At 36.0% G+C, this 14,458-nt stretch overlaps 1 protein-coding gene across 3 annotated transcripts in view; it reads right to left on the reverse strand.

Annotated features, from left to right (window-relative positions):
* Positions 1 to 14,458, reverse strand: part of TUT4 (terminal uridylyl transferase 4) — a 49,664-nt gene that overhangs the window by 15,943 nt on the left and 19,263 nt on the right. For all 3 annotated transcript variants that reach the window (XM_026105505.2, XM_026105497.2, XM_026105488.2), the window contains exons 6-19: positions 13,570 to 13,658; positions 12,289 to 12,340; positions 10,730 to 10,799; positions 9,809 to 9,935; positions 8,565 to 8,684; positions 7,980 to 8,201; positions 7,659 to 7,833; positions 5,330 to 6,075; positions 4,716 to 4,866; positions 4,066 to 4,152; positions 2,527 to 2,630; positions 2,100 to 2,157; positions 1,902 to 2,005; positions 1,142 to 1,231 (exon numbers count right to left, since the gene is read on the reverse strand). In XM_026105505.2, coding sequence (XP_025961290.1) covers positions 1,142 to 1,231; positions 1,902 to 2,005; positions 2,100 to 2,157; positions 2,527 to 2,630; positions 4,066 to 4,152; positions 4,716 to 4,866; positions 5,330 to 6,075; positions 7,659 to 7,833; positions 7,980 to 8,201; positions 8,565 to 8,684; positions 9,809 to 9,935; positions 10,730 to 10,799; positions 12,289 to 12,340; positions 13,570 to 13,658 — 2,195 coding nt within the window. The remainder of the gene's footprint in view (positions 1 to 1,141; positions 1,232 to 1,901; positions 2,006 to 2,099; positions 2,158 to 2,526; positions 2,631 to 4,065; positions 4,153 to 4,715; positions 4,867 to 5,329; positions 6,076 to 7,658; positions 7,834 to 7,979; positions 8,202 to 8,564; positions 8,685 to 9,808; positions 9,936 to 10,729; positions 10,800 to 12,288; positions 12,341 to 13,569; positions 13,659 to 14,458) is intronic.

The following is a 14,458-nucleotide window of genomic DNA, read 5'->3' on the forward strand; positions in this document are numbered from 1 at the left end:
TACATCTGCGAGTATGCAGAATATGTGCACCTGATTTTGAGAACCCTTTTCTAACAGTAGCCTTTTGGAAGGTAGGCAATACTATAAAAATGCAAGATTCATTATTATCAACAGATGACATTTTTAATCTGGGTGTAGAAAAGATACAGCAATATTCTGCACTACTGAGCCCACACACACACACACACAAAAAAATCATTACAAGTCTTGGTGACAGTATAATAAACACATGTCCATCCCACTCTGGAACAAAGTTATTTTACTTATCTTGATACATTTTATTACACTAACATCTGGTAGCATTATGTACTTTCTGCAACAATTTCATTTTCCACACACAGGCTTAGCTTTCCTTGAATGTGGCTGGAGAGCTTATTTAACAGTGCAGCTTGAATAAAGAGACATATCACATTTCAATTATCAGAGGCTGCACAGTAAATGATTTCCAAGATCTCCTTGTCCAAAAAATAACTATAAGACTTTGCTAGAATATTTTAAGGAAAAAAAGAAGATGCAGGAGTCTTTGTTTTTTTCTTTAAAATTTTAAAGACTGTGTCTAACAGTGAGAACCACAACATTTCCACTCTTAAATCCAAGTGCATGTCCCAGGCATATCAACATGAAGCTGAGACTTGTGCACACATCATTCCCCTCACACTGCCTAGCTTTTATAGGACGAAGGCGGGGGGCCAGAAAGAAGCTGCAACACTCTCCAGATGGTCCTAGATACGGACACTTAGCTAGCCCCTATGTCCTACACTTACCGTCTATTTTTCCTGGTGATTTTTCTGCAAGGTAGTTTGTTTGAAATTGAAATAGATTAAAAAAAAAAAAAAGTTCTCCTTTTGGGACATCAGCTTTCTCTTAGACAAAAATTATTCAACAGATAGCAGAAGACACTAATTTTTGCACTGGAATACATGCTGGCAACATTACTGTCTTTAATAGAAACAGAGGATAGATTTTTGAGATAAGAGGTTGGTTCTAACCTATACAATCAGATGGTATGTCAGCTTAAGAAAGTGCACTTCATATGAATCATGTTATTTTGCCTCTTTTCCAGTTGGTATTAGCAAAAGGGAAACTCAGTGGCTGTGTCAGAAAACAGTTAAACAAATAAGAAACCTTCATTTTGTATTACCTTTGCAAAAACTTTCATTGTATAACCCAGGTATTGCACTCTAGGGTCAATAGCTGCATATGTAGCGAGCATTCTTGTATTATGCTGTGCCTGAAAAAAAAAAAAAAATCACACTGGTGTTTCAAAACAATTTATGGTTTATTAAAGTATGGTCTGCACTTCAAGAACTAGGGATGCATAATATAAATGGGAGGTGGGAAATCAACACCCAGTAACACTCCCACAACATTTCTTGCATAAACAAAACTGAAAGGTGGATCTAGGCCAGTATTAATGTAACAACAACAACAAAAGCAACCCTGGAAAACATCAGCAAAGAAATTAGGCCTTAAAAAGACTCACGTTGGAACAAATTCCACAAATTGTATCATCATCTTTGCAGATGAAGTGAGCCCCTTACATATGAAATATTGGAATTTCATTGTACTAAACCTGAATTAGGATGAGACATACTACTCATGATGACAAAAAGGCCATGGCAACTATGGCACTAACAGCTTTTCAGGAACATTCGTAAATGCTGTGTGCCATGAGGCTGCTATGCCATTGTGTTATACAACTATTCGGGTTCGACTGAGGGTATGGGCCACTGATTTTAAATAATGAAGAATAAAACCAACATTTTAATTCTGGTCTCAAAATAGTCCCTCAAATGATTTTGTGTGTTACTTAGAACTTTTAAAATTGTAAAAACAAATATACCCTCCAGAAGTTAAAAAGCTTTCTATAAACATAAAAACAAACACAAACAGGTGCTTACCAGTGTATTGTATAAACTGATGTCTCCTTCTAAACCACTTCGTCTGTGTTCAAATTTTACTATAGGCACTTTGGCTGTTGTTATAGGCAAGATGTTTCTCAAACCTGGAGAGGCAAGACTTTAGTACATAAAATATTTCCATTAACTATATATATAGTAAACATAAATATAAAACAACTAATATTTAAAAACACCTACCTGGATGCTTCTTAAGAACTTTTGCCAAACCTTCTATTATTTCCTTACAGTTTAATTTCTAGGAAAAACAAATACCACAGCTTCAGATATTAAAGCATGGAACCTACACCTGCAAGCAAATTTACCATCGAACAATAAATTTATAAAGGAAAACTGTGCAAAAATAAGTAAGCAACAAATCAAAGCATCCATTTCTGTATACTGGTGACTTGTATTCTCCATATGGACATTTACAGCACACTAAGTGTTCTACAGGGCATTAAAAATAGATTAAACTGTATCTTGCTTCAACTGTGTAGAGTTCAATAAGTTAGCGTGCTATTAAGGTAAACTCTACCTACTCTTCGTAAAGAAATCCTCGAGTAAAAAAACCTTAAAAAATTCTTAAGTTTAAAATAGTAAATTGCAACAATCTCAAAACTCCTACCTCTGCATTTTCATGGCCTTCCAAGGTCATGCAGATGTCTAGATCACTGTCCCGAAACCCAAATCCATTCTTTGAAGAGCCAAATAAGCAAAGTCTGGCTTTGTCTGATCAAGAGTAGACCAAAGGGGAAAAAAAAAAAAACCAGACAAACAACAACAAACCCCACAATATATTTTCTGTTACGGTTTAATGACTGCTTACTATGAAATACTGCTTAACTGAGACGCAGAAGTGCAATATATTCAATGAGTTTTAAGAGAGAGCTTCCAATGACACTTCTAAGACTTAATCTTTGATAAATGAGGAAGCACAATATTTTTAACAGATTTACAGAAAGTGAGGCAGAATAAAAATATTTAGTTCTAATAAGTTAGGTATGTTACAGACTCACTAATGATTAACTATAACTTTTACATATGCTGAAATGCTGCTGAAATGTGCAACCCCACTGTTTGAAATGAATCCAAGAAGTGTGCAAACCCAATCACCCCTACAGTTTAACCCTACAGATAAGACAGAGCTACTTTTAGGGCACTCTTTTGGTTCCATTGGTATTTTATCTAGGTTGCCTTTTTTATTATTCTTTTTTCTAGACAAGTTTGGCCAATCAGTAATTCTTCTTTAATCATACTATATTGTTTAAGAAGATAGAAGCACTAAGATTAATATATTTTATGGAACATTATGTCCAAGTTGTTTTGTTTACATTTTCATTTGAAACACAAGATTGTAAGGTATTTTCACAGTTACAGAACTGAGAGGAAGCAATTTCTTCTTCATGTACAAGAACACTGATTTCAGTTGGGCAGATAAATGTGCTTGGAAAATATATCCAGCTCCTTGGGGCTACTCCCTAACCTTTAACGGAACCAGAAATTTTCAGTCTTTTAATGTTTTGTAACAGGCTTCAATCCTCAGCTGCTGCCAAAAAGTACAGGGCTCAGCCAGAGGATGGAAGTGCAATTCACAGCTGCCTGATCCTCGGCTGGTTACAAAAGAAGGGATGGCCTCCTGCGTAAAGCAACAAACTGCAATGCAGGAGACCAGTGTTCAGGACCTGCCTCTAGCATTATTTTACACCACCTCACATTTAGATCTCTGCCATAGGTTGCCTCATTGCAATAAGAAACTTTTTCCTATTTTATAAAGAGATGTGAAAATACAAACTCATGATTTCTGAGATACTCAAATGCTGGTGACTATGCAACAAAAGAACTTGGACCACAACCAAGATAACACTACACCCAATTGGCCAGGGCCCATTTGAACTTTCTTTGCCCTCACTGTGATAGCGGCATCAGTCCTGTATCTGTGTAATCACTCTTGCAGCTTTTCCTTTGTTCTTGAGACATGGACATGGACTAACATATGAGGGGTACTCAGTTTAGAAGTCTGCAAGATATGTTTATGTATAGAGGAAAAAAGAGATGATGCTGCTTTAAACAAGGAAAACGAGCAATAAGAACAGGTACATCATCACGCTCTGGACAATGTGAATAAAGGCAGCATTAACAAGAATTGCTACCTACTGCGACATACCATTATACTCTTTTCGAATAAACCTTTCCAAACTTGCCAGAATTTGTTCTCTGTTTTGCTGCTCTGATAAAGGAGGGGATAATTCATCTAAGTAAAAAGAAAAGGTTAGAACACAGTCAGATTTGACATTCAGCTATGCTTCTACCTCAAAAATCCTTTTTAGATTATAAGAACTACTGGATACTTTTTCACATTTGCTTTCCTTGAATATCTATTGAAATATTTTTCTTTCTTTTCATGATGTCATTAGAGTTGCTTGGATTTTATTTCAGATGTTTGTCTTTACTGCAATTGCTCAACCATAGACACCCAGAAGGCCCTTTTTCCAAGAGAAGCTATAGAATTTGACCAACGCAAAAGCTAATTTTTTGCTCAGGGTCTAATTTCTGGAAACACTAGCAACGTCTTACAAAGCCAGTGAAAAATTCTGTATAGCATTAGTTCTTCAAATCCATTATGAGAACTTGCTATCAACCACAGATTAAATAAAGTGAAGATAAGAACATTGGTCAATTTGTAGTCTAGGCTACCTGCAAGAACTTCTTCCTACTGAATTTAATTGGAAGAAGCAATTTAACCCTACAGATTTTGTTTTTTCTAAATTACAAATCATAGTTTGCAGTGGAGTGCAACATACTATTCTAACTTACCAAAACATCTTTTACACACTATATCAAGTATTTCCCGAAATCTGTCTGTCATTGGTGGTAGTGGTTTTAGGTCAATTTTCTTAAAATCCTCTGGGCAGTCATTTTTGGAATGTCCATCCCGTTTGCAGATGCTGCATACTATAGTTGGTGGCTTTGAAAAAACAAAAGTACGTAAATATAATTTTTATTTTAAGACAGCCAAACAGACATAACATTTCCATGTATGTGGTGCAACCAAGCACATTTAACATCTGAACAGCAACAGAGTCTCTACAAAAACCAGAAGAGCACCCCTACATTTAGTCCTCACAGTGCCTAACAGCACCCAGAAATTCTACCAGAAAGCAGGAGAGAGGCAGAAACGAAAACAGGACCTTTTCTGTGGAAATCAAAAGCTTCGCACATGATGGGGTAACAGACTTTCTAGACCAAATGGTATACACACTCACTGTTTTTCAGTCCTGAAAACCAGGTACCCTAAAATGGCTTGAATTACCATTCATAACAGAGACTGGAACAACAGCTAGAGAGTTCTGTCACCCATCTGCGCTTTAGTGATTTAAAAATCATAGCCCACTCTCCCATGACCAGCACTGTTTAAATACACAGCTTACCTTTCCTGAAGTCAAAATAAACTTATCAAACACATAATGCATTTCTTCTGTAGAGAGTCTGCCTTCATCTTTATGATCATGAGCTTCCACCATTGCTTTGCAGTTGTGCGAGGTAGCTGGTGTGCCAGTGCACTTACTCTTCTGAGAAGACTCTGTTACCAAACTCGGTCTACTTTCAGCATCAGAAAATTCATTACTAGAATTTGTGTCGTAAGACTGATGTTCACTGCAGTTACAATGGTGGCTTAGCTCACCTTCAGTTAGACAAACTCCTGAAATTTCTACATCATCCCTCTCTTTAAGTGATTTTTGCTTTAATTCACAGCATTCATTAGAAATAAGGGATAAAGTTTCTTCTTTGTCTTCATCATAATTAGAGTCCAACGTAGAAAGTAGCAAAGAGTCTATGTTCTTGGAAGTGTATCTTTTGGCACCAGGTTCTACTATTTCATTACATTCAAGTTCATTCTCTGGTATGTTACATCCACTTCCTATATTTTGCTTATCTGCAACTTTTTCCCCTTGTGGAAGGCAACAGTTGGCTACAGGCTCTTCAGACCTTGTGGATTTCTTATTGTTAATTTTCCCTTTTTCTTTTTTCTTGGTATCTGGTTTGGATTTAATCCCATCTTTACTTTGTGGACATGCAAAATATTTATAAGCTGTCCTAAATCGCTCCAGGATGTACTCAAATACCATCTGGCTATTCAGACTTCGTGCAACATTCCTCTTTAGTGCAAAAGGATCTAGGGAAAGAAAGAACAATTTGATCAGTAAGCACTGATTGCTGCATTTCAAATAGCAATTCCAGGCTAAAGCAGTTGAAATACTAAGTTACAAGACGGCAATTAAAAATAAAAAATTCTTATCATATAGTCCAGAAGCATATATGGATACACTTACAGAATCTACAGCCAATATGTTTTTTTGGATTGGCTCTACACAAAACACAGTACATCTACTATCAATGGCTGGCTATTATAGACAATCCTAAACAGGGTTATTTAACTTAAAATAAAAACGCAGGTACATTGTACCATTACATTATGGTCAATTTCAAAATTAGAAATGAAAAATAAACATCCAAAGGCAAAATAAATGTTTGAGCAATTCTGCCCACACATTTTTCCTTCACTGAAGAAGGATTTGCATTTCACTTAAGAAATTAATTTCTAAAACTGACATTAAGGAAACATTATACGAACCAATCTCACCGGGTTTCATTCTTAGTCTTTCCTAGTGATTTCTAGATCAAGTATTTTTCCAAGTAAAGCAAGTATTTGCACAAGTGCTAGAAATTTGCCTGGGAAGACAATATCAAACTGAGTTTCTGTTGCCTTTTTCATAACTTCAGTTACGAACTTAACATAAGAAACAGCAACAGGTATCAGACCCAGAATGCAATCTCTTTTTAAAAATACTGTCTTACTTCTTTCTCAAGAATCAATCCTTTGACCTTACAGGTTTTAGTTCCCACATGTTGACTAAATACTACTTTTTTCTTAAAACTCTCTAGCTCAGATTGATTAAAGAAAAGAATTGTGAGAAGAAATACAAGCCACAGAAGTGATCTTGAAGCCCACTACTCAATATGTGCCTCAACAATTCATTATTTGTTTTCTTCCTTCTTTTTCCTCTTGTTCTTCTCATACCTTACTGACTCCTCCTTCAGTATACCTCTAGTATTATTCTTTGCCTCTATGACTCTCCTCTGTCCCTCATGCATTAACCCAGGCTATACATTACCATCAGATCCATATAGTCTCACTCCTCCAAAAAGCACTGCCCGTAGCAGGACACTAAGACCCTGAAGCATAGTCTATGACATGCCATTCAGCTTCATGGTATAGAAATATTCTGAAAGGGGAGGGAGCTTCTTACTTCAAAGCATTTGCTCCACTTCACTCCCATGGGAGGTAACCTCTCTGCACAGTCTGCATCAGAGGCAGAGGAAAAACTGATAGCTGGCAACACTCAAAATACTTTGTGGTACTGGAAACACAGATATAGGTGCTGAAAGTTCTATTATCAGAATGATTAAAAAGGAAAAACAAGTGGTTTATAAAAATGAAACAAGTGGAGATAAGAACAGAATGGTAAGAAACAGTGAGACAAAATTCCACTTTGTATTTCAAGAATTAGTTACGAAACATAGTGCTAGACAGAAAATTTGTCTACAAGCAGACTAAATAGCTGACAAAAAATACAAAAAATTGTACTTCCTCCTTCGTTTACATATGATGTAACCAGACACGTTGTAACAGACCTTTAAGTGTTAGATAAGTAAAGACAATAATGCATTATGACTATAGATCTGAAAAAACCCTACCTTCAATGGCTATTCGCCTTTTAGGCCAGTTTTTGTTCTCTCTGGTTAAGAGTTCTTGTACCCGTATGCTGATGACATACTCCTCCAAAGCAAATTCCAGTGTGTAAAACTTCAATAGTTCTAACCACAGTTGCCCCAGTGAAACTTGGTGAGGGGTTTTGAATGCTAAGGGAGACTGAAACAGATGGACAAGAATGCTCAACTGCAATAAGAAATGAAGATTTGCCTTTTTTTCCTGGTTCCTTCTGATAATAACGTTTAAAGATGAAAAACAGGGGTAAGAGACGGAATATTATTTTCACTGAAATAAAAGTGACTTACATTGCCATGTTTCTCCTTTGCATTACTTTGGTTGTCCACTTCTGAGCTTGTTACCTTCTTACCACCACCTTTTTGTTGTTCAACTTTAGTTTTACCTTCTGCTCCAACTGAGTTTTTTCCTGAACCATTAGTTGATGGTTTGTACTCCCACCGTACAAACTCTTGTTCTTCCACGCCTTTCAGCTGGTGGTCATCCGGCCTCTTTGAATCAAAGCCTTCAATCTAACAACAATTAAAGTAGCTCTGAAACAAGACTGTATATAATATACACAACCAAAAAGATTTCATTAAAAGTAACACTGACAATTGTGGTATCTATCCTTTTCAAGCCAGACAAGTAAATTTAGAGAATTAAAGAGAAAATATTTACCCTTTCTCCAAAATACAGCATTTCACAATTGCACATAGCTGCCTTTCAAAGGTCATCAGAATCATTGGGCATCAACTGTGAGAGGATTAAGTACCAATGTACTTTATTATTAAATTTCTTAGGCAAGCAATTTTAATGCATTTTATGACCTTTTAGAGCACAGAAATAGCCTCAAAAATTTAACAGGAAGGTTACTGTATTATCAAAACACTTACCCAGTTGCCCAAATAGGATGGTAAAATAGGTGGTTTTCTTTGTTGAAGAAAAAATATCACCATTAAGGCAAAGGAATATGAGGGAATCCCACCTTCAGCCTGGCAGTCAATGTGGCACAGCTATAAGAGAATAAATTATTACTTTTCTGATGTAACATCAGCATTTTCAATTAAAATACATCACAGAAGTACAAATATGAAAGAAACATGAGATTACACTAAAGCTGAACAGAAAGCCCTTTATCTCAGAAACTGTAGTGCACAGTATAAGTATGCAGACAGAAACAGTAAACTAGTACAAGCAATTCTCAGTCACCTATTGCTCATCTGTGATCCACTTAGAATACAGCACACCTACTTTCTTGCATTATTAAAAGAGCTATATTTAAAAATACATACATACATCAGTCACTTAAAGACAAAATGCACACTAAAATTTGTAAAATGCTTTAGTTACACTATTTTATTATCTGTTATTCTTTAGTTTCATCACATTTTGTGATTGTGGGATGCATTTACGTTCCCATCTAGAATCTCAGTAAGCTGCCAGATATTTATTTTGCATGTATAAAGATGGGGATTCCTTGCACCTGGCTGAAATCTGATACCGCTCTCTTCCATGGAAATCAAGAGAGAAAATATATGTATCAGACTTCAAACAGCTCTCCTTTGTAGTTTTTATTGCTGTGTCTTTACATGTTGTAAAACAGCTATTTTTGTTAAAAGGCTTTGCTGAATCAACCAACAACAATAATAATATACAATTAATCTTTCAATAAAGCTAAGACATTATAAATCAAATACTGCTTGACAGAAATTTCAGAATTGAATTAAAAGACAGTTAAGTACTAGCCATAAACACAACAACTTTGTTCCTGTGATCGGCAATGATATCTGGAGGAAGTACAACAGGATATGACAACGGCCCCTTTCTTGAGCAAATCAACTTTTTTTTTTTTATACTACCTAGACAGTAGTAAGTTTTGCATTGCTCTGTTGAGCTGTTTTTTAAGGAACAGTTCTAGCAGAATAGCTTGCTAATGGAACAGTGCAAGCTTCGGAAACGTATATGGTTTCACACCAAAATCCTCAGTCTCATTCTGGCCTGTTCATATAACAGTGGTAAACTAGTGGCAGGAAGTTCTTTTCTGTATAAACATACTCACGGTATATGTTGCACTGTACATACTACTTAAAAAGAGGAAACAAACATATTAAAATAGCCTCAATATTTATAAACTTACTCTAGCCCAGTAGCGGAAAGCCAAAACCAAGGGAATAAGGACAGGCTCCAGTTTCCCAAGTGCAGCCAGCAGGTCAGTTGTAAGGCAAGCCACATCATTCCTAGCACTCACTTTACATGTCAAACCACTGCAATTACAAACATAACAAGGCAGACGAAAAACACAGTTATCTCTCTGAGTAAAACCCACTATACTAAAACCATGCATTGAAATGTCTCTCTGTGTAAGAGCCTGACCTTTCTAATGGAAGTTACAGAATATAGTATTTTCTTTACTATCAACTCATGAGTTGGATCTGTAACTTACAGAAGTCCATCACAGCTAAAAACACAAAATGTCCTTAAGAATTTCCTCTAAGTTCTTCTGCCATTACGTAATTGTTCAATCTTACACAACTCAAAATCTCCAACTGTATCTTCCACACACGGAAAAAAAATTAAAAACCAGGCTAGAGTGACTAGTAAGACCTAATCCATAGTCAGTCAAAGCAATGTGGATCATCACACAGCAACTACATTTCATCTTGGAGGTTACTACTTACTAGGAATTTACTGGAAGTGTCAGACAATGTGTCACTCTCATAAAATATTTTTTAAACATTGGATTAAACAGCTGGTAGAAATTTTTAATATTGTCCAAGAACCATTCTACTTTTTCCTTATTTAAATATAACAGAGTGGGTATTTTCAGACTTCTGCAACCAAAGAGCTCTATGAATATGTACTAGTGCAAGCACAAAAACAAAGTTAAGCTTTCCTTCTGGATTGTACTTTCCTTGTGTGTGAGCAATTCCCCCATGACACAAAAGTTAGATAAATGTTATAGTAATACTTCTTGCCAGGAGTGAAGGCAAGCAGCTGCTATGAAAGAAGCACAGAAGACACTGGTATCTCATTAAAAATCCTTTTCAAAAACATGTACCTTTTAACATCTTTGCAAAAGACAACAGGAACTTTGGCATGGAAATCTGACTCCACATCTGAGTAGACAGCTAAGCAAGGAGGAAAAAAAAACTATTATGTGTAAAAGTCTTTCACAGTTTTCCCAGTTGTGTCTTCAAAACTATTACATTTTTATCAGGCGTTTACAAAACAACTCAAGTTCAAAGTGCTGCATATCGAACTATTAAGCAATACTTCTTGGTTACTTTTGATTCTCACCATCGGTATCACGCAGCCAGCAGAAAGAGAAGAATAAAGTTGCTTTTCTACAGTAGATGTAGACCTTAAAGCTATGTTGCTTACCTGCATAGTCTTGGTGTATATTCTGCCTATGTCTGCAAGATCCTCACAGCTGGTAGTGTCTGCTGGAACCACACTTTCTCCTAGCTACTCTCCCACCTCCCTCTCTCTTTTCAAAGGTGCCAAGGACTGAGAAAGCTCAACCATTTTGCATATTCTCCAACAATACAGAATTACAAAGGAATAGCAATCGTTAGTAGTGATGAAGGTGCAAACTATAGAATCTATGTAGACAGCGCAACTCAGAACACTATAAATACTGTAAAGTACATAATTCTTCAAGCTACTGTCCTTGTGATGACCAAACAGAAGTTCTCTGGGGTTTTTTTGTTGGTTTTTTGGGGTTTTTTTTTTTTTTTGGTGAATGATAGATATTAGGATGAATTGCAATAACTGCACAGCAGCCCTATTAAATTAGGTATCCAATCAGCCAGTCTCTCTTAAAAGAACCCAGCAGCATATAGGACTTGCACACCACACACTTCACAAGTGAGAGAGTTACTCAGGCAGGCAAAAAGCCTTGGTTGGGCATTAACAGAACAAGCTGTAGTATGAGGAGGTAGCAAGGGTGCAGGTAGCTGGAACCCCACACAGTCTCTGGAAGAATACTGCCAAACCCCAAGCTTCTCTGCAAAGACTACAAGCAGACCAGGCGTGTTTCTGAGAGGTTTTGTCTTATTGGTATAAAAAGGACAGTCTGTCCTGTATTGGGGGCTATTCAGGGGTTAAATGAAGTCTTGGAAAGGCTACCAAGAGGTAAATGGCACTAGTCAGAAAACTGGGCTGGCATCTTTTAGAACCTCTTCATCTTTAGGAGATTTGAAAGACGCAAGGTTGAATCTCTAACAAACCATCGGGATTCTTTGAGAACTGCTTGTAGAGTTGATCTAAGTTTTCTGAAGGGTCAGAAAATGCAATGCTATTCATGTCACCTGATTCGAGACCCATGGATTACAGGGTTAGACAACTTCCTGACAAAACAAGAAGGCTACAAGTTTCAGGAGTCCGAAACAGTTCTCACAGATGCTCATAACCAAGTAGAAAGTAGCTGCTGGGTTTGAGGTATGGAAACTCTCCTATAAAACAAAACTCCTGCTGACCTGGGATCTAACACTGTTACCATAAATTCTTGTGATCTGAACTGGTTGGAGGAAAAAAAGCAAAACAAAACAACCACTACATGATGTATCAGCTTAAATATTTATTTAATTAAATAGAAATGAGATGTAAATAACTCACCACTGTTCTTTAGGATTTCAAGCACCTGTATCAGAACATCTGGTTGACTCATCTGAAATGACAAAATTAGAACAGATTATATTATTCAGACAAATCTATTTTATTTTGCACTTGGTTTAAAACTACTCACATTGCACAGTTAAAAACACTGTTTTTTTACAGAGGTGAAATCACGTATCAATATTAATGAAAACATTAACTGTTTTCATGGTCTGCACCATGAAAACAGGTACTAATAAGCCAGCTTTTTCATTTAGCCTACTTTTCTAGTCAATACACCTGCTCTATGAAATCTGTTACTGTGGAACTATAGTAAAAACAATGCTTGCTATATATTCAACAGTTTCAGAGCCAACATATGCCACCAGAAATATACAATAGTAAACAACTTAGATTTTAACAGCACAATTTACTTCCCAAAGGATTTTTAAAGGTTAACATTTTTAAATGTGTTTTCTTCTCTCCCCAGAAATCAACTATACATTTCTGAACTGGTGCTTCAAAGTTGAGCTGTAAAATAGTTCAAAGAAAAGCTAAAAATTAGTACTATCTTTGAGCTTCTAAGACAAAGCAACATGGTAAACTCAACATGCACTTGTTTGAAAAAGGTCTCAGCTTTGCTTCCTAACTGCAGCATTATTTCAAAGTGTTATATGTAAATATGTATCCAAAACAGATATCTGGAATTCCACTGTAACACACACAGTCCATGAAAGTGCAAGCTCAGCAGCTGTCTCTCTTTAACAAGAGCATGCTGCTTATATCCTGTACTAAAAACAAACCAACTTCAATATCTATGGGCAAGCTCCACTGCCCTGGAGGAATTTTGTACCACAGTAAGCTATAAACTGGAATATGATGACACCTACTTGGAATTGACTAAAACATAAAAAGGAAAATTGTCAATTTTAAGCCAACAGTTAAATAAAAATAAATAAATAAATAGGAATAAAGACCTACAGGATTTTACTGTCTGAATCGCGAACACTTAAAAGCACACTTATTCGCAATCAACTTTTTTCATATTGCCTCGGTGCTTATTCGAAAAACTACAAAATGGTGAGCATAAAAAATAAACACAGAATTAAAGTTATCTCATAAGCAATAAAAAACTTTGTCAACTTGATTCATAACACATCTGATACCAAACCAAAGATTATGTGCTTTGTGCTATCATAGCACAGTATGTCCCAATAGGGGATGCAGGCAATGGAGTAGAAATAAATATTGTTGATGGGCACGACTTAAAAAACAGTCCTAGTTAAGAGAACATCTACTCACCTTAGGGGGAAATTTTATATCGATGTTAACATCACTCGTTTTAAAAGCAAATCTAGTTAAACAGGAGCCATACATCCTCAGTGAACAGTCTGGAAGAGAGAGAAACATAATTACTTAACAGCTAGTAAGTAAATTATTCTATAATGGATGACACATACCTTGCTTTAGATACCATAACTCCCACATGGTACTCTCAGATTAATGAATATTGAAGCACTTTCTCACTCCCGAGAAGGCTAGTCATTTCTATAACACAGCCTCGCAGGAAAACAGATGACTCAAATAGTACAATTACCAAATATTCAAAATTTTAAAAGCTTATTTTGAAATAAACTTTCACTGCAGCTTTTGTTTTGTTTTTTAATACAAAATTAAATCTAAAATAGTAATGACTGCCACCATCTTCATGCAGGATTTTAATTAAGTTTTTGTTGTTAATAACAGCTTGATTTCACTGCAGCAGCTAGCCAATTACAAAATTTTTTGTTGCCTCATAAAATATCTGTGACAAAAAAACATACATACTACAATCTCCATGATTTACATTAGCAATTTCCTATGCCCCATTCATTTGGAAACATACATATAAAACATAACTTTGATGTAACCTAAGCCACAGAGCTAAGCATCCATTTATCAAATAAATCTGGAATTTTTAGTAAATCTGTATTAATCTGTAATTCTGTGGTTAATACGGCTCCTTATCTGAAGGGAGGTACAACAGATCTACCCTAAACTAATCAGGAAGTAACTATACAATAATAATACCATGAGAAATGTCATTCCACTGCATAAACAATAGTTCATCCCACTTCATGTTATAATTTATGTAGACGAAAGCTTTCCTGTAATACTATTTGGGCTCTGACATATTTATAGCAGCTAATAT

The sequence above is a fragment of the Dromaius novaehollandiae genome, chromosome 8 (assembly GCF_036370855.1).
Source record: "Dromaius novaehollandiae isolate bDroNov1 chromosome 8, bDroNov1.hap1, whole genome shotgun sequence".
Lineage (NCBI taxonomy): Eukaryota > Metazoa > Chordata > Aves > Casuariiformes > Dromaiidae > Dromaius > Dromaius novaehollandiae.